Source organism: Euleptes europaea, chromosome 2 (genome assembly GCF_029931775.1).
Source record: "Euleptes europaea isolate rEulEur1 chromosome 2, rEulEur1.hap1, whole genome shotgun sequence".
Classification (NCBI taxonomy): Eukaryota; Metazoa; Chordata; class Lepidosauria; order Squamata; family Sphaerodactylidae; genus Euleptes; species Euleptes europaea.
In genome coordinates this window covers 20,595,207-20,613,485 of record NC_079313.1, presented here as the reverse complement: position 1 = coordinate 20,613,485, position 18,279 = coordinate 20,595,207, and the positions used below count along the sequence as shown (strand labels likewise).

Genomic DNA, 18,279 nt, shown 5'->3' with positions numbered 1-18,279 from the left:
TAGGAGCTCAGTGGGTCCGCAGCTCTGTAGCACACTTAATATTCTTGTAATCCTCTAGCCTTTTATGCATGGCTGTTTCCCTCACGGTCACCCCTCCGATGACTTCGGGTCTTTGTTTTCATAGAATCATAGAGTTGGAATGGACCACCAGGGCCATCAAGTCCAACCCCCTGCACAATGCAGGAAATTCACAACTACCTCCCCCACACACACACTCCTAGTGACCAGAAGATGGCCAAGATGCCCTCCCTCTCATCATCTGCCTAAGGTCACAGAATCAGCATTGCTGACAGATGGCCATCTAACCTCTTCTTAAAAACCTCCAGGGAAGGAGAGCTTGCCACCTCCCGAGGAAGCCTGTTCCACTGAGGAACTGCTCTAATTGTTAGAAAATTATTCCTAATGTCTAGACGGAAACTCTTTTGATTTAATTTCAACCTGTTGGTTCTGGTCCGACCTTCTTGGGCAACAGAAAACTAGGCACCATCCTCAATATGACAGCCCCTCAAGTACTTGAACATGGTTATCATATCCCCTCTGTCTTCTCCTCTTCAGGCTAAACATACCCAGCTGCTTCAACCTTTCCTCATAGGACTTGGTCTCCAGACCCCTCACCATCTTTGTTGCCCTCCTCTGGACACGTTCCAGCTTGTCTACATCTTTTTTAAATTGTGGTGCCCAAAACTGAACACAGTAGTCTAGTTGAGGTCTAACCAGAGCGGAGTAAAGCGATACCATCACTTCGTGTGATCTGGACACTATACTTCTGTTGATGCAGGCCAAGACTGCATTTGCCTTTTTAGCTACTGCATCACACTGCTGACTCATGTTCAGTGTTTGGTCTACTAAGACCCCAAGATCCTTTTCACACACACTACTGCTCAGACAAGTCTCCCCCATCCTATAATTATGCATTTGATTTTTCCTACCTAAATGCAGAACTTTACATTTTGATTCTGTATGCCGTTTCTGACCATCAGAGGTCGCCTCGCTCCCCCCCCCCACATTTCGCCCATGTTTTCAAATTCAAGATAAAACAGGTCCCGCAAAATGTGGGCAAAATGCGGGAAAACGCAGGGGGAGAGCGAGGCGACCTCTGACGGTCGGAAACGGCATGCACAATCAAAACAAAGACCCGAAGTTGTCAGAGGGGTGATGGCGAGGGAAACAGCCATGCATAAAAGGCCTCTGATTCATCCCACCCCACCATTTCTGGTTACGGGTCCGCTTTGCATGTTCGAACCATGGTCAACTGAAGCCAGCAAAATGCTGCCTTAGAGGGACCAAATCAGAAGACGGAAGTTGTCTATACCGGCGAGCTCTAAATGCTATTGTTGGTTTCCCTCCCCTCGGCAGGTATCTACGTGCAGGAGATGGTAGATGCGAGCACAGCTAAACTTTACGCTGGGCTTCTGGGAGTCGGGGACGAGATCCTGGAGCTGAATGGCACCAAGGTCGCTGGGCTGGGCTTGGCCCACATCAACGAGCTGCTGTTGCGGGCAGACACCCTCTCGATCCGAGTACTGAGGCAGCGGCCCGTTCGGCGGTAGCAGAGAGGCTGAGAGGGCACTCGCCAGCGCTTTTCCAGACGCCAGAGCTTTTTACTGCTCGTTTGTTGCAAAGGAGCTTGCCTGCCTGCCTGGGACTTGGAGCAGTGCCTAGCTCATCTCTCTCTCAATGCCTTCCTGGTTTGGATGTGGGTGGCGATGCAGCCCTGCCCCACGGGCTCTGCTGTATCACAAGCTGGTGTGTGCTAAATATTTAATTTATATAAGGTTCTGGCAGACAACATGGATCTTTCTTTCCGTGGCCAAGACAATTAACAGGAGATAGTTGGCACTGGTAGACTTCTCCCGTATGTGTGGGACGAAGCAACTGAAAACTGTATGCAACAAACGCGGATGGTTCGATATAGTCATCGCCTTTCCCTGTTTTTCTTCTTTCCTTCAACTCTGAAAGGTGCTGGATCATCTTAAATTTGCATTCTGAACGACCAGATACATCTGGTGTGTCAAAAACAACTCATAGATGTTCAAGGCACAGTTTGCTATTAATATGAGTTTTGCTCCTTAACCAATTAAATGCCCCCTAATGCATCTGCTTAGTGTGGCGAAGAAAGGTGTGAATGTGTCTCCAATGGGTATTTTCTTCAAGAAGTTTTCAGGTGTTGAGAGGTTGTGTTTGGTAACTGGTAACTGCATCCCATAATTAAAATAGGATCTGGCCCTAAACTGCGGCTTGTAGATCTGCTCTGACTCTCCTTGTGCACAGATATTGGACGTGTCTAAACTATAAATCGCCTTGAGTATTGTGGCTTCCAGCATGGAACCATGGGAGTTGTGGTCTTGCTAAAGAGCTGGAGATCGCCTTCCAGAACCTTTTAGCTCCCATACAAAACTACAGTTCCCAAGGTTCTTTATAGCAAGGTTTAGGTATTTCTCATGAAGAACCTTCAACACCCTCACAAAACTTCAAGGCTCATTATTAAGAAGCCATAAAAGTTGAATCCGGGTTCAAAAGCTCCAACCTCTCTGCTGTCAAAATAAGAGATGCAGCCTGGTATGGCAGAGAGCAGCCGTGTACAATGTTGTCCCTTCTCGGTGGTGGTGTGTCTGGAAGGGGGAGATGTTTTGTGCATCCTCCCCTCTTCCCCGGCCAGAACAGACGATCTGAGGGCCTGTGAGCCTGACTCGTATGGATTAAACATAGATTCCGGTTGAAGTATTATACTCACACCTTGGGAAACTGCCTCTGGAGTCTCTGGGCAGTTATTTTGGCCTACAGCCCCAGTCTAAAAGTTTCTCTGGCTCTTATGACTTTGTTCTCTTCTCTCCCCACCCTTTCAAACTTGTGACAAGGAGCTAGTCCTCACTGAGGTGCCTGGGCTGTGCCCTCTTCAGACTGCAGATATAGATTCCCTTGGTCAAATGCTCTTCTGTACAGAACTGATTTCCTGTATATAGAAAGCTAGCATGTCAGGGAGAAGACTAGGCAGGAAACCTTGTCTTTGACACACTACGTTTCATTATGGAGGGATTTTTTTTTTGTATGGAAGAGCATTCAGTTTCTTGCCTCTATTGAAGCTGTGTGGCTGGGCCCCCCGGTCTCCCACTATAATCTCCTGTAGGATTGGCAGATCTTCCTTCGCCACTGCCGGGAGGTTTTAGGGGCAGAGCCTGAGGAGGGTGGGGTTTGAAGAGGGGAGGGACTTCAATGCCATAGAGTCCAATTGCCAAAGCAGCCATTTTCTCCAGGTGAACTGATCTCTTTCAGCTGGAGATCAGTTGTAATAGCAGATCTCCAGGTAGTACCTGGAGGTTGGCAATCCTAGTCTCCTGGGAACCCCCCCCCCCGCCGGCCATCCCTGCTGGCATTTCATAGGATGGCAGGAGAAAAATATGCGACATTACTGCCAGTGCCAAACTAGAAGTGACATCATAACATTGGGGGGTGCTCTAGGATTTCCCCAAAACTCTGTAGTTTAACTATAGTTGAGTCCACTTTTACAAATAGAGTTGTGTGTGTGCAAAGTGTGGTCAAGTTACAGCTGACTTAAGGCAACCCCAGTGAGAAGCTTTCAAGCCAAGAGCAACCCCCATGTGATGACATCACTTCTGGTTTGGTGGAGGAAATGATGTTGTACCCTGGCCCCCAATTCCTCCTGGAGGTTCGCCAGCTGCAGCCAGCAACCCTATGTACAGAATTGGGCTTGAATTTGCTGTCAGGGTGAATCGTGCTATTGTTCTTTGTCATGTTGAGCTTCAGAGATGTTTTCTGAGTAGCCCCAAAGGCCCAGGTTCTTCCTTCGAGCTGGCTGTGATAGAAGGGTGCTGTGTATACAGCCTGGCCCCGTAGCATTGGGAAAACATCTGTCTTCGATCACTGTGTTTCTCTGATTAAATTATTTTTTGACAAAAAAACCCACTCATGTCCTCAGCCTTGAATCATTGATCGGAGAGCAGCGTTGTGAACTAACAAAAAGTGTGTTTTGGTATCCAAGTGAATCCAGTGGCTGCATTAAAGAAGTCTTGGGATTTCTTGGCTCTAGCCTGCGGGGATGTAGCCGGGCATCCTAGACTTTTGGTGGCCTTTCCCTATCAAGTGGGAAAGGAAAGGAGCAGCTAGTGGGCAGAGGCGTTTTTATGCCTCAGGCAGAAAATCTCCAGCTCACACCCTCTCCCACCCCCTCCATATGATACAGGACATTGAATTGAATTGAAGACCAGTGCCTTGATCGTAATTCAGAACTACCCTGTGTGGCTTGCTGGGCTTGTCAGAGAATCCTGTCTTCTACTCATTGGCAGCAGCTGATTTACCCACAGCAGAGTCCCGGGGGCGAGGCTGAATACAGTCAGGGGTGAACTGTGGGTTCTACTCAGTTTGTGCATGTGCTGTGTGTCAGACTTAGATCATCACAGAGAAGGAGCTTCAACCTCTCCCCTGTATCATTTTCCCAACCTGAAACAGTTCCCTGGGATGTGTGTAGGCTTCCCCAACAGGACAAATAATGGACCCCTGGAGGGTCTGCTTGTCTATTTCACTCTGGGAAAATAACACAGAGGGGAAGGCTGAAGCCCCTTCTCCATGCACACCAGGGCCCTGATCCAAACTGAGCACCATATATGCAGCAGTTGAGAAGCCGCAACGCATGTCCGACACAGCGTTTGGGAGGGGTGGTGTCCCAGACCCCAACCTGCATACTCTGTGATGTGTGAACCCGCCTTCTGAGCAGTTGGCTTATGGGATGAGGAGTACAGGATCCACTGCTCTTTGCTGGCTCCTCACCATCAGCCGCTGCCCAGGAGGGAAACAAAACATACATGGCCTCAACTGTAGGCCATAATGCACACGCACTGGGAGGCTGAATCAGTTTCCATATTACTGTCAAGTATTAATCTGGGCTGGTCTAAAACAAGTCCAATTGCTGCCCATAGCGCAAATGCATTTAGTGTCTGAATCCAGTTTAAAGTGCTTCATGTAACAGTGATGGCCCGTGGGGTTGGGTTGGCTGAAGATGTTCCGATGCTGTTTCTTGAGTTTAGGATCATTTGGCAGTACGTTGATGATGGGTGTCCATCACAAGGACAATTTCTCCTGTTGCAATGCATTTGTAAGGATGAATTCCAATCAGCAGGGCAGATTTAGTTGTTCTGGTCCCTTGTGTTGCCAAGCAGCAGTTATCCATGGCCGTGCTTCATCCAGTGGGTGATGTCTTAAAAACCTCCGACCTGGTGTGCTGGTCTGTAAACAGGCAAGGATTGTGCTCCATGCAAAGCTGCTAGCTAGAGTTCTATAGAACAGGTGGAGTGGACCTGGAGTGGATCCAACCATCCTCCAAGGAGTCTGCCACCAGCCTAAAGCGCCTGCCTCCAACTTAAAAGTGCTCCACCTCTAATGGAAGAGCCACTCAAGCTGGAAGAAAGCTCTTTAGCTGGAGGAAGGCTTCAAACTTCGCTCAGTGGAGTTGCAGGATATGGGTAGGATACACCCTGTGGATGCAACAAAGGTATGAATCAGTGCATAGACGAAGAGGCAGGGTTGGCATTTTTAAGTAACTATGAGTTTCTCCCATTCTCATCACACAGGTAAAGTTCTGCTTGGCAGAACTGTAATTTTACAGTTTCCCCTCAGAAGATGTTACCTTGTGACTTATTCCCATAAATTTGTCTCCAAGGGAGAGAAACCAAAAATGAACTGGAGGAAATGGTGTTGAAAAAAATTATTTTTCCCTTGGTTAGACTCGATCTCACCATATTAGGGCACATCCATCTGATAATGGAGTACTTGGAAAACGTAAATCCATGAATTGAGTTTGGGGATCATCAATTGATATGAAAAATGCAGATTTTGGGATCTAGTAGCGTAATTCTGGGGAGGCAGCAAAAAATCCATGCAGTGACACCAGATGCAAGTAAGGATGTTTAAAACACACAACACACACAATTAAATCTATAAATTCTAATCCAGCAATGATTTATGCAACAATAAATCTTAATCTTTGAGATGCTATGGAACTCCTTGTGTGTAAGGAATAAGAATGATTGCTAACAAGCTCTATGCATTGTGCCACGGAGTATGATCACCTGCAATAAATTAATAACTATTTTATGTATTGAATGTTAAAACAATCACAATGATGTAGTTGTGCTGCTTTATGGGTGGGGAGGGCTGCAAATTGTTCCCCTCAGTGACAAAATAGCTTTCACTGGCCCCGTGGATTGCCTTCGGCTGTTGATGGGTGAGGGAAACCGTCTTCTGCCTTTGTTGAGAGGCATTTTTCTAGAACTGCCTCAGTGCACAACTCTAATGTTGTAAACATTCTTGAGCAGAGTCCTGGCCCACATTTCAGCTCTGGGCAGGATGCCCACTTTCTCTGTCATGCGGGTGTCTGCGTGAGATGCAAGGTTTTTCTGAAAAGGCAGAGAGCTCCAAGCCCACAACACCTTCAATCACTGCTGGAGGTATCTTCTTCCACTGATGCTGCCTGGCCGGGGGTGGGGGGATGTCAGACATTAAAGCATCCCTGGAGTAAGTGGTGCCAAGGGAACCTGGGCCGTGGCAGTAATAACAGGTGTAGGCTTACCTGGGCAAGTTACCCCACTGCCATGGATTGTGAGGCCTGGGTTTCAGCTGAGCAACCGGCACCTCAGGGGCCACGTGGTTCTGCTTACTCCTTGCTGTTGGCGGTATGGTTGCCGGGTCCCTCTTCGCCAACGGTGGGAGGTTTTTTGGGCGGAGCCTGAGGAGGGCGGGGTTTGAGGAGGGGAGGGGCTTCAATGCCTTAGGATCCAATTGTCCAAGCATCCATTTTCTCCAGGGAAGCTGATCTCTGTTGCCTGGAGATCAGTTGTAATAGCAGGAGACTCCAGCCACCACTTGGAGGTTAGGGAGATAACAAACGTTAGCCTAACCTTTGTTAATATGCTTAGACAAAATAGTATGCTTAGACAAAAGCATGCTTAGACAAAATACCAGCAGCGAAATGCCAAAGGTTTATGAAATGCAGTTCCATTGCCACTGCTTATCACACATTCTAAACTACACAAATACACAATACCAAGCACAATCTTTTTTTTTTTTACTTTTTCTAAATAACTACTTTGTGCCAAAGTCCTTATATTTAAGTATCCCGACTTCCAAGCCAAAAATATTATTCCAAAGAAAAAATGCTGTGAAGTTCTGGATCGGTTTTTTCTTCGGAATAACCTTTTTGGCTTGGAAGTCGGGATACTAAAATATAGGACTTTGGCACAAAGTAGTTATTTAGAAAAAGTAGAAAAATTGATTGTGCTTGGTATTGTGTATTTCTATGATTTAGAATGTGTTGGTAAGCAGTGGCAATGGAACTGCAGTTCCTAAACCTTTGGCATTTCACTGCTGGTATTTTGTCAAAACCACTTGGAGGTTGGCAACCCTAGCTGTTCCCTGTTTCTTGCAAAGGTCGACCGGTCTGCCCCTGCTGCTGGGCAGCTAGGGTTGCCAGCCTCCAGGTGGGAGGCCTGGAGATTCCCCTGGAATTACAGCCGATCTCCAGGCAACAGAGATCCGCTTCCCTGGAGAAAATGGCTGTCTCGGAGGGTGGACTCTATGGCGTTATACCCCTGCTGCGGTCCCTCCCCTCCCTACAATCGCCTGTCAATGGGTGAACGCACATTTGTGCGTTCGATCCTGGCTGAATCCTGGCTGGAACAGGGAAGAAAGGAGACTAAAGCGACCGTGCGTTTTCGCCCAATGCCATTGACTCCAAAGCTGATCTCGAACCGGGCTCCGTGCCAGACCCTTCTGGGCGGGCAGCCAAGCCAAGAAGCCACCTGCCCAGTACCGGCTCTCCCAGCTGCACACCCCCCCCCTCCATCCCTGCCAGGCCCGCTCCGGCTCCCTGGTTGAGCAACTCTGGCTTTTGTCCTCCTTTGCCCGCGACCGTGATGTTCCGACGCTGTTGGCCTGGCTGTGCCCTGAAAGGGGGCGAGGAGAGCGCTGGGGTGGGGCTCGTCTCCAAATAAGAGTCTGTGAACTAGAACAAAACCACCTCCCCGCTCTTCCCTTGAATGGCATTTTGCCTCTACAGAGCCAAAATCTGGGGCTCTGATCACCCCTGATCAAACTCAGGCGCTGCAGAGGTGTCCTTGAAGACATTCAGGGAGGCCCATTTTAGACGATTTCAGCAGGGGGCAGACAAGATGATCCCTTTTAGAGCCAGGCTAGCATGGGAGGTTTTGCCTTGGATTTGCCACTTTCTAGATGCACCTTTTCCTCCCATCTGAATTCTCAAAACTCTGCACGGGGGCTTATTTTTGAGTTTTGAGAATTCGGATGGGGAAAAGGTGCATCTAGAGAGCAGCAAGTCCAAGGCAAAAACCTCCCATGCAGGAATGGCCAAAGAGATAGGGCTGCCTGCTCCCGGTTGGGAAATACCTGGAGATTTTGGGAGTGGAGCTGAGGATGGGGTTTGGGGGAGGAGGACTTCAAGGGGGTATAATGCCATACAGTCCCTCTTCCAAAGCGCCCATTTTCTCCAGGTGAACTGATCTCTGCTGTCTCGAGATCAATTGTAATAGTGGGAGATCTCCAGCCACCACCTGGTAACCCTACAAACCCTACAAGTACTCTACAAACCTGGTAACCATATAAACCCTACAAGTACTTGAAGGGCTCTCATATAGAGGAGGGTGCCGAGTTGTTTTCTGTTGCTCAAGAAAATCAGACCAGAAATTAAATCAAATTGAAATTAAATCAAAAGAGTTTCCGTCTAGACATTAGGAAGAATTTTCTAACAGAGCGGTTCCTCAGTGGAACAGGCTTCCTCGGGAGGTGGTAAGCGCTCCTTCCCTGGAGGTTTTTAAGGTTAGATGGCTATCTGTCAGCAATGCTGATTCTGTGACCTTAGGCAGATGATGAGAGGGAGGGCATCTTGGCCATCTTCTGGTCACTAGGGGTGTGGAGGGGGGAGGTAGTTGTGAATTTCCTGCATTGTGCGGGGGGGGGGGTTGGACTTGATGGCCCTAGTGATCCCTTCCAACTCTATGATTCTAGGAGTCTATGAAACAGAATATATTTTAAAAGATTTCTTGAGGTGGCTTTGATTCTGATTTATAAATACTGTAGCAATGTTTATAAACACAGTCCCAACACTAACCATTCTTAGCATAGGGATTTCATGCATGCTTAGTGGTAGATAGCTTGGTTTGTTAAAAACCAGTGCAAAACCAATGAGTCGTCCAGATGCTCTGAATTACATTAGGTTGGGGCCTGGTTCGCCTGTGGAGGACAAAAAAGTCAAAACCCTGAACTGCTAGAAAATATTGTACCACAACAAATTGCGGGGGGGGGGGGGGCCTCGGCCTTGGATGCTCCTTCCATTAAAAAAAAACCTCTGCGTAAAACTAGCACAGCAGGGAGCATAGTTCCAGCTCTTCTTCTGGGCTGCTGTGCTCCTTTTCTAATTGCAAGGGACTTCTGCTAACAAAGGGTCAGAGTTCAGAATGACCTCGATAGACTGGAGAGCTGCGCCATAAGTAATAAAATGGATTTCAATAGGGAGAAGTGTAAGGTTCTTCACCTAGGCAGATACAACATAAGGCACAGGTACAGGATGGGAGAGAGTTGGCTTGACAACAGTACATGTGAAAGACCACAAACTGAACATGAGTCAACAGTGTGATATGGCGGCTAAGAAGGCCAATGTAATTCTGGGCTGCATCAATAGGAGTACTGTGTCTAGATCAAGGGAAGTAATACTACCACTGTATTCTGCATTGGTCAGACCTCACTTGGAATACTGTGTCCAGTTTTGGGCTCCACAATTTAAGAAGGATGTTGACAAGTTGGAGTGTGTCCAGAGGAGGGTGACCAGAATGGTCAAAGGTCTGGAATCCATGCCCTATGAGGAGAGACTTAAAGAGTTGGGTTTGTATAGTTTGGAGAAGAGAAGGTTGAGGAAAGACATGATAGCCATGTTTAAATATTTGAAGGGATGTCATGTTGATGAGGGAACTAGCTTGTTCTCTGTTGCTCCAGAGACTAGGACACGGAGTAATGGATTTAAACTAATAGAAAAGCGATTCCACCTAAACATTAGGAAGAACTTCCTGACGGTGAGGGCGGTTCAATGGTGGAATGCACTGCCTTGGAGGGTGGTGGAGTCCCTGTCTTTGGAGGTCTTTAAGCAGAGGCTGGATGGCCATCTGTCGGGAGTGCTTTGTGGGATCCTGCATGGTGGGGGAGGGTTGGGGTCACTGGGGATGTGGGGGGGAGGTAGTTGTTAGTTTCCTGCATTGTGCAGGGGGTTGGACTAGATGACCCTGGTGGTCCTTTCCAACTCTATGATTCTATGACACAACAACTCTTAGGTCTCAACCACCTGGAGATATTTTTATAGGTCTAATGTGTTCATGGGGCCATGCAGAGGGAAACCAGTACCACATCTAGAATCTCATAGGAGACTTTGAAATTTCCAGACCTAAGGCTGCCGCACATGGAGCAGGCCATCTTGCTGGCCTCGGACTCTGGGGCTGTTCAACCCTACTCTACCTCACAGGGTGGTCAGGGGACTAAAAGATGCTCCAAGGTGTGTGTGTAAAAATGTAGCCATCTTATCCTGCTGGTCTTGGTTTGTGCTGCATCTTGACAATTCTTCACAGCTGGGACTGCTTTTGGGAGAAGGAGAGACGTCTGTCTTCCAACAACTGAGTATGAGAGACCTGCAACCAATCATAAGCACCCTGGGTAGTGGTGGGGAGAACATGCATCTCTGCTTTACCCACCTGTTTCCTGTGGCAAATATCAATCAGCTAATGGTGTTTTCATAGCAAAACGTAAAGTGCTGGCCTAAGTGGGAGTTTTCTTTGGAATTGCCCGTCATTGAGCACAGACCCAAAGCTGCTGCCTCCAGACACATTCACTGCAGGAGACATGAAATCACAATCCTGGCGAGGCTTCCCAGAGCTGCAGGTTCCGACGGCCAACTGCTTCTCCCCTCCCTGCATAGTAGTTCTGCTTCACAGATAGCCACGCTGGCCTTGCCCTACTTGGCAAGGGTCTTCCTCTACCAAGCAGAAAGGGGGGATGGGTAGGTCCAATATATATTTCTTGGTAGCCTCAGTATTTTTTTAAAAACATATGTACCAGCAAAATGTGTCCATGGGCTTGCTGTGCTGGTCAGCAAGGGAGGGTTAGAACATAAGAAAAGCCATGCTGGATCAGACCAAGGCCCATCAAGTCCAGCAGTATGTTCACACAGTGGCCAACAGGGTGCCTCTAGGAAACCCACAAAGACGACAACTGCAGCAGCATTATCCTGCCTGTGTTCTACAGCACCTAATATAATAGGCATGCTCCTCTGATCCTGGAGAGAATAGGTATGCATCATGACCAGTATACTCATGACCAGTAGTCTACTGTTTGACTCCAGTAGACCTTGCTTGTGGGTATATGAATGATACTGTTGGAAACAGGATGTAGGACCATTGGTCTGATGCAGTATAGATACTCATACACCGTGTATCAAGACAAAGAAGATGAAGAGTTTGTTTTTATATGCTGACTTTTTCACTTAAGGAAGAATCAAACTGGCTTACAATCACCTTCCCTTCCCACAACAGATACCGTGAGGTAGGTGAGGCTGAGAGAACTCTAGGAGCACTGTGACTAGTCCAAGGCCACCCAGCTGGCTTCATGTGTAGGAGTGGGGAAACCAACCCGGTTCACTAGATTAACGACCACCGATCATGTGGAGGAGTGGGGAATCAAACCCAGTTCTTCAGATTAGAGTCCACCACTCCAAACCACTCTCAACCACGAAACCACACTGGCTCTCCAGGCTCCTAAACCAAGGAACGGTTACTAAAATACACAAGATGTATTTGAAGCACCCTGCATGCAAATAAGGACCAGCTGGGGTAAGAGGGCTGGAGTGGCTTGGCCCACAGTTGCTCAAAGCTGATACAATAAATTTATACTTGAGGTCAGATCTGAAAAGGGGCAGTATGCTGGTGCTATAGATAGGGAAGACTTGGGTTCAAATGCCTCTTCAACCATGAAAGGGGCTGAAGCAGTGACCTCAAGCCAGATACCCTCTCTCCGCCTAACCCTCCCCACAATGAAGGATGTGACAATAAAACAAATGGACACTGGCTGTGCAGACTGTCCTGAGCTCCTTGGTTGATTTATGTTGAATAATGACGATACTTTCCAGAACAGCAGCAGATGCCAGCATGAACATCCCACCTCTGTCCTGTTGACACTCTTGGATTTGGAACAAACTTGGTTGCAAAACTACCACCAGCTCAAACGCAATCAAAACACCACAGGTGGTAAGTCAATTTCCACTTTTAATACTGCAGGAAGATCTTTTCTCCCTTGTTTTTAAAGTTTTACACGCATAACACGATTCCAACAGCAAGAATAGAAAACAGTGGTTGACAACTTCTCAGAATTACACTGTTTTTTAGCTGCCGATGCAAAACCCATTCTCTCCCCCACCTTTTTAACCCAAGGATCTCTGCTGCGATTCCCCCACCTCTTCTCTCAACCCCCCAAGCTTTTCCCTTGAAAGGGTGGCCACAAATGACCTTCGTAGTGCATTCCAGATACTGTCTACATGTTTCTTCATTGTTAACTGTTCCTCAGGTGATATGCTGATATGTCTCTTGCTCCTAGGAGGGAAACCCCCCAGGTACACACATTTCTTTTGGGTGGCTAATGAAGCTTTCTGCCATATTCACAATAGCAAGAATCTTCTGCACTGTGGTTGCTTTTTCCACTCCAGTAGTACGTCTAACAGGTCAATCAGGTTGGGTGGTAAGTAAGTAAGCCAGCCAGTCTTAATAGCACCGCCTCCCCCATGTTTGATTAACTCGACATATAATGGATAAATGAAAAGGGTATATTAAGGCCAAAGTAATCTAATTCCGGGAGAGACAGTGGCATGGTATAGCCAGATCTTGTCAGACCTCAGAAGCTAAGGAGGGTCAGTACTTGGGAAGGAAGACTCTACCGAGGAAGCCAATGGCAAACCATCTCTGCTTCTCATTTGCCTTGAAAGCCCCTTGCTGGGGTCACCATAAGTCAGCTGTGACTTGACGGCACTTTACACACGCAAGCTACCCCCAGCAGAGCTGTACAAGAAACAGGTAAAAAAACCACAATTCTTAGTTTAATAATTTAAAAGAATTCCCCTTTTAAGTTGCTTCTGTTTACCCAGCTAGGCTGCTGGAGGAGGAGGGGAGGCGACTTCTCCCCTTGCAATGCCTGAGGAGGTAAAAGTTTTTCCCATTAGTGGCTCCAGATTATATTCAGGTTTGGGTCTTAGTGTCAAGTGGAAGGGAGCTTTCTGCCACTTGCCTCCTGGCTGAAGCCATACAGGGTGGTGGTGGTAGGGGAGACGGTGTTCCCCTTGTATCTTGTTGGAAAAGTCCACTGTACGTTTCCATGGCCTCAGTCACTTAAGCTGACTAAAGTGAAGCAAGGCCCTTTTAAAATTCCCTTTACCTAAACTACCTCTTAGGCCTAGAGCCTCTAACAGCTGTGCAAGACAATAACTCAGCAGTTTTTGAGCATTCAATGCCCTTTACATACATTGTTCCTTTTTTTCAACAGCGAGAGGGTAACTGAAAGCTAAGACAGAATGGCTTGCCTCTGGCCACCTGGTGGTACTCATGGCGCAGGTAAGGTTTGAACGAAGGATTTTAGCCTCTTGCCCTGCAGGGCTGCACCTGCCCAAACGCTCTCTGTTATACAACTTCTGGGTATGTAAGCGGCTCGCCTTGTTTTGTGGTACCTGAAGTGGGCCTAGCCATTCTATGCTGCCCAAGGCTGTATGATGCCAGGGCCGCAGGGCTATCACTGGACCTGGAGCAGCTGCGAGGAGAAAAGACACCCCATAAGAACATAAGAAAAGCCATGCTGGATCAGACCAAGGCCCAGCAAGTCCAGCAGTCTGTTCACACAGTGGCCAATCAGGTGCCTCTAGGAAGCCCCCAAACTAGACAACTGCAGCAGCACCATCCTGCCTGTGTTCCACTTCCAAAGCACCTAATGTAATAGGCATGCTCCTCTGATCCTGGAGAGAATGGGTATGCATCATGACTTGTAGCCATTTTTACTAGTAGCCATGAATAGCCCTCTCCTCCATGAACATGTCTACTCTCCTCTTAAAGCCTTCCAAGTTGGCAGGCATCACCACATCCTGGGGCAGGGAGTTCCACACACACCCCTTTCCTCCCTCAACTGCTCTTCACGTCTGGTCAGTTCTCATTCACAGTCCACCTCTGCTTTCCCTTCAGGGCATTTTTAACCCCAAAGAAGCAGCAGAATAGCACATTAAATTAGAGAAGCAGCAGGGCAGGGGGTGAATTGGGGGAAAGCAGAGTTTTGCTTTGCAAAAGAACTGTGTGCACACTAAGGCTAAAGCCACAGACATGTTTACTGTTATCAGGGAGAGGAATGGGGGGAGGCGTGAGAACAGGCAGCTGCTGCCCACCCCCAGACCTGTGGCTTCTGCAGCCCCTCGACACATGCTACAGAACGGAACAATGGGGCAGTGTTTTGTATGAATACGGAGAACGTCGGGGAAAAAACAACACATACACAGTAATGAATGGACAGCTTCTGCTTGTCGCAAGTGAAGTCTCAACTGTGTTCAAGCACGTTAGAGAAGCTGCCGCCAAGGAGGTGGATCTTTCAACCTGCCTGGAATTAACTTGTCACTAAGTTTAAACCACCATTTGGGGGCCTACTCTTATCACAGACATACACTGCAGTATGATGACACTGATGTATAAAAAGACTGATGACAGTTAATCATTAACAGGGAAAAACGGCCACAGTAGGTAATAAGCTGCAGGTGGATCTCCTTGCCCATGCAGAGGTGGTTTAAGAGTTTTTGAACACATGCAGTATTTCCTAGATTTTGAGCTCTAACCACAATACTTTTCTGCATTTACAATCAGAGGCTACTTATACAGCCTACAAGATTAGGAAGCATATCCCACGGTAATGACTCATACAGAGATGCAGTGGGTAACCTCCCTAGAGGGCAGATATTGCTGCCACATTTCTGTGGTAGGATTATTAGATAATTCAATCTCTAAGTGCTGACAGGCACAAAAATGACATACCTTTATGATGGGCAGAGAGAAGGAGGCACACTCAATGTGATTTGAGTTCTTGCAGCCATTCTCTCAAGTTATGCAATTGTGCTTTGGGAATGACTGTCCAAGAGGGTGCCTATTTTTAAAATTCAGTGCAATAATTTTTTCCAGGATTTACTCTGTTAGCAGTTCTTTCCTGCATTTCCTGTAAGGCACATACAAAACTCAGTAGGAAGTTGGAGAGCCTTGGAAAGGGGATTGGGGAAGTCTAACCTACCATCTTAAGACGGGCTGATCAGCTGAGAGGTTTGCCCTGGAAACACCTGGACTTAACCAAGCTTTTCCCTTCCTTGGGGGGGGGGGGAGACCTCTTGGTTTGGAAAGCAAGTCTCAAGACGTCTAAACTCATGTCTAAAATTAGTCATTTCATGGAATTTGTTTCAAACAAAAGCATTGCCTGTTGCAAAGTGGCAGTCAGACCAGAATTCTTCTCACACACAAAAGTCCCCTTTGTCAAAACAGTGCTGAGAAGCCAACCATTCAACGAGATGCATTCAGACCCACAGACTTTTGTTTTAATACCTACCCTCTTTGACAAGGGGTGTGTGATTGTGTGGGACGTTACTAAGGACAACCGTGATTTATATGGGGGAGTGATAGAATCCACTTAGAGTCTAAGAAATACAGTATAGAGCATTACAGTGTCAACACCTATGATAAGCAGAGAAGCAGGCAATTAATTGAACATAAAGAACGCTGCCTGCTACAAAACCATTCAGAAAATACAAGGCCCTTTGCTTCAGAGGGCTACAATAAGAGAGCAGGGGCCACATACCCAGTTGTGAGTAAAGAATCGGCATTTTTTTAAACGTAGAAAACAACCACTATTCAAAAGAGTGTTTCAAACGGGTGTTTCAACAACACTCCTTTGCTGCCTGAGGACTTGTGTTTCTCCTGGGAAGTGCAAACCCCACCTGCCAAAGGTAAACTACCTTGCCAATGCTGGTGATCACAGTGCTAGCTGAACAGGCACAACAGGATGCTTTGGGCTTTGCCAATCTAGCTCCTTTAACTTCCAGTTCCCTTGGTGGATAGGCAAATGGTCAGAGCTCCCCCTCAAAAAAAGGTCAGGAGCTCTTACCCTAGGCCCAGCCTATATAAAATAACCAGAGAGAGAAGGGGGGGGGGATTGTGTGTCTGCAGGGAAACGGCCGCTGTCTGGTTCCTCCACTGGTTCCTGCACCAGCACTTTCAAACAAGAGAGGAGAAACAGGCAACCAAAAGTGATCCCAGCTGTGCCAGCAGGCGCGCTCCCCCAGCAGGGTGTGGAAAAATCAGTCTGCAAATAAATGGGGGGGGCAATACCACTCCAGGTCTGATCTGAACATCCCGGAACCCATAGAGGTACCAGGCATCCTAGTGGAAGGTCAGTTTAGCAAAGCCAATACCACTGAAGTTAGCCTCACATTAAGGACTCTTGCAAAATAAGAAATGTGTAACCAGTGAAATGCTTTTACGTGAGGTGTGCGTAAAACTGAATGCCCTTTACAGCCTCCCTTGCTGCTTTTGGAGAAAAAACTGTAGGCTCTATGGTTCCTGATATGTATCTTGAAGAGGTTTAGATTTTCACAAGAAGCAAAATTGCAAAAGCGGGGGGCTGTATAGGAAGCTACAGCCCATCACAGTGTTCATATTGGGGGGGGGGGTAGCTCTACCTGCTAGATTCAGGTAAAAGAACACCGTCATTTCTGGGCCTTAAATGGCTTGCCAAATCTGGGATTCTTAACAAAATAGATTCTACTTTTGTAGGGGGGGAGAAACACAGACTGTTTTTGATATCAGTCCATCTCTTTCTGTGGCTGCAAGCTACAGAAAGAGGGTGTGTATGTGTAGCCTAACCTTTATAGCCGAAGAATAACTGTTTCGGCTACTTAGCTAAGAGGACTGGCTGCAGTTGAGAAGCCACTTGTCTCTTAAAGTGACCTAGCAATTATAATTAGCACAAACACACCTGAAGAGTGTTCCTGACTTGCCTGCTTTCAAGGGGAATAACAACTAAAGAGAGTTCCAGATTAGGGTGAAATTTGTGCACAGATAATAAACAGATGCTTCCTGCAAAGGTGGGACCTGACTGGAGTCTCAAAGAGTCCAGGTTGGAGTACTAGATAGCTCTAATCAGCATGTGGGCAATCCAACCCTGTGGATCTACCCGGACTGAAGTTCTTTCATGGGTTTTTGAGTGACATTTGGACCTTGCTGGACTCTATTTCCCTCACCCCCCACAAATGAAATTACCCTCCATTGTCTCTTCTTCTTCCCAGAATGCAAGTGCTGGAATCTCACATCTACAGCAATTAAACATGAGCCTATCAACCTTTAACACCAAAGGCTAACAAGGCAACTCTTAAGATCTTAACCCAGAAAAAAATCTACTTTCCCCCCTCCCCCTTTAATTGTTGTAACGTCCAACACGATGGTGAGCTCAAAGCTTTGTGTGTCATGTTGCTCGTTGCTCTTTTTTCAGCGGACTCCTGTCCCCAGGCTAACCTTATGAATCAGCAACTTGTGAGCCTCAGCTGCGAAATAAGTGTTCCTCAAAGATGGCTTGAACCTCACTATGTCAAAGGTAAGAACTCCAACAGGCAGCTAGGAATTTGGTACATAGACAGTCCAAGAAACACAGATAGGAAAGTCTGAAAACTGGTCACTTTCATGTCCTACCAAAGGTGGGCTGTTTAGTCTCCCAGGTAAGTGGGGCTGCCTTTCCAGCAGACACCGAGGCAAAGCCACCCATGAGACAGACTGAAAGGCCGTGGAGCTTTTACCCGTTTCAAAAGCCTCAAAGAGGGCAGCCAGGAGCACATCTGTTTATCAGCACATAATTCTACCATATTATCAAAACGACAAAATTAGGCGTAAAACTTAAAATGTCAATGGTTGCTATTCTACAGCATCACAGGACTGGAATGGTGATGAATTACTGGTTTCCTTTTGCAGATGCACCAACACTTCAGGTTCTAAAACACTAAAGGCGCAGGACTACTCGAGATATGCCACGTATGTTAGTGCACCAAATAAGCTGAGTTCTGCTCCTTTAAGACGCAGAAGCTATGAATATGGGACAGGATCAGGCCAGGGCTCATTGTAAGCCGTTCTTTTCCCAAGCTTCCACTAGATAACATTCGTTCAC

The 18,279-nt window shown here is 47.2% G+C and overlaps 1 protein-coding gene across 1 annotated transcript in view; it reads left to right on the top strand.

Annotated features, from left to right (window-relative positions):
• The window catches only part of KIAA1614 (KIAA1614 ortholog), a 50,988-nt gene extending 49,318 nt beyond the window's left edge, over positions 1 to 1,670 (top strand). The window contains exon 9 of the mRNA XM_056844009.1: positions 1,357 to 1,670. Coding sequence (XP_056699987.1) covers positions 1,357 to 1,550 — 194 coding nt within the window. The 3' untranslated portion in view covers positions 1,551 to 1,670. The remainder of the gene's footprint in view (positions 1 to 1,356) is intronic.
• Positions 1,671 to 18,279: the final 16,609 nt, after the last annotated feature.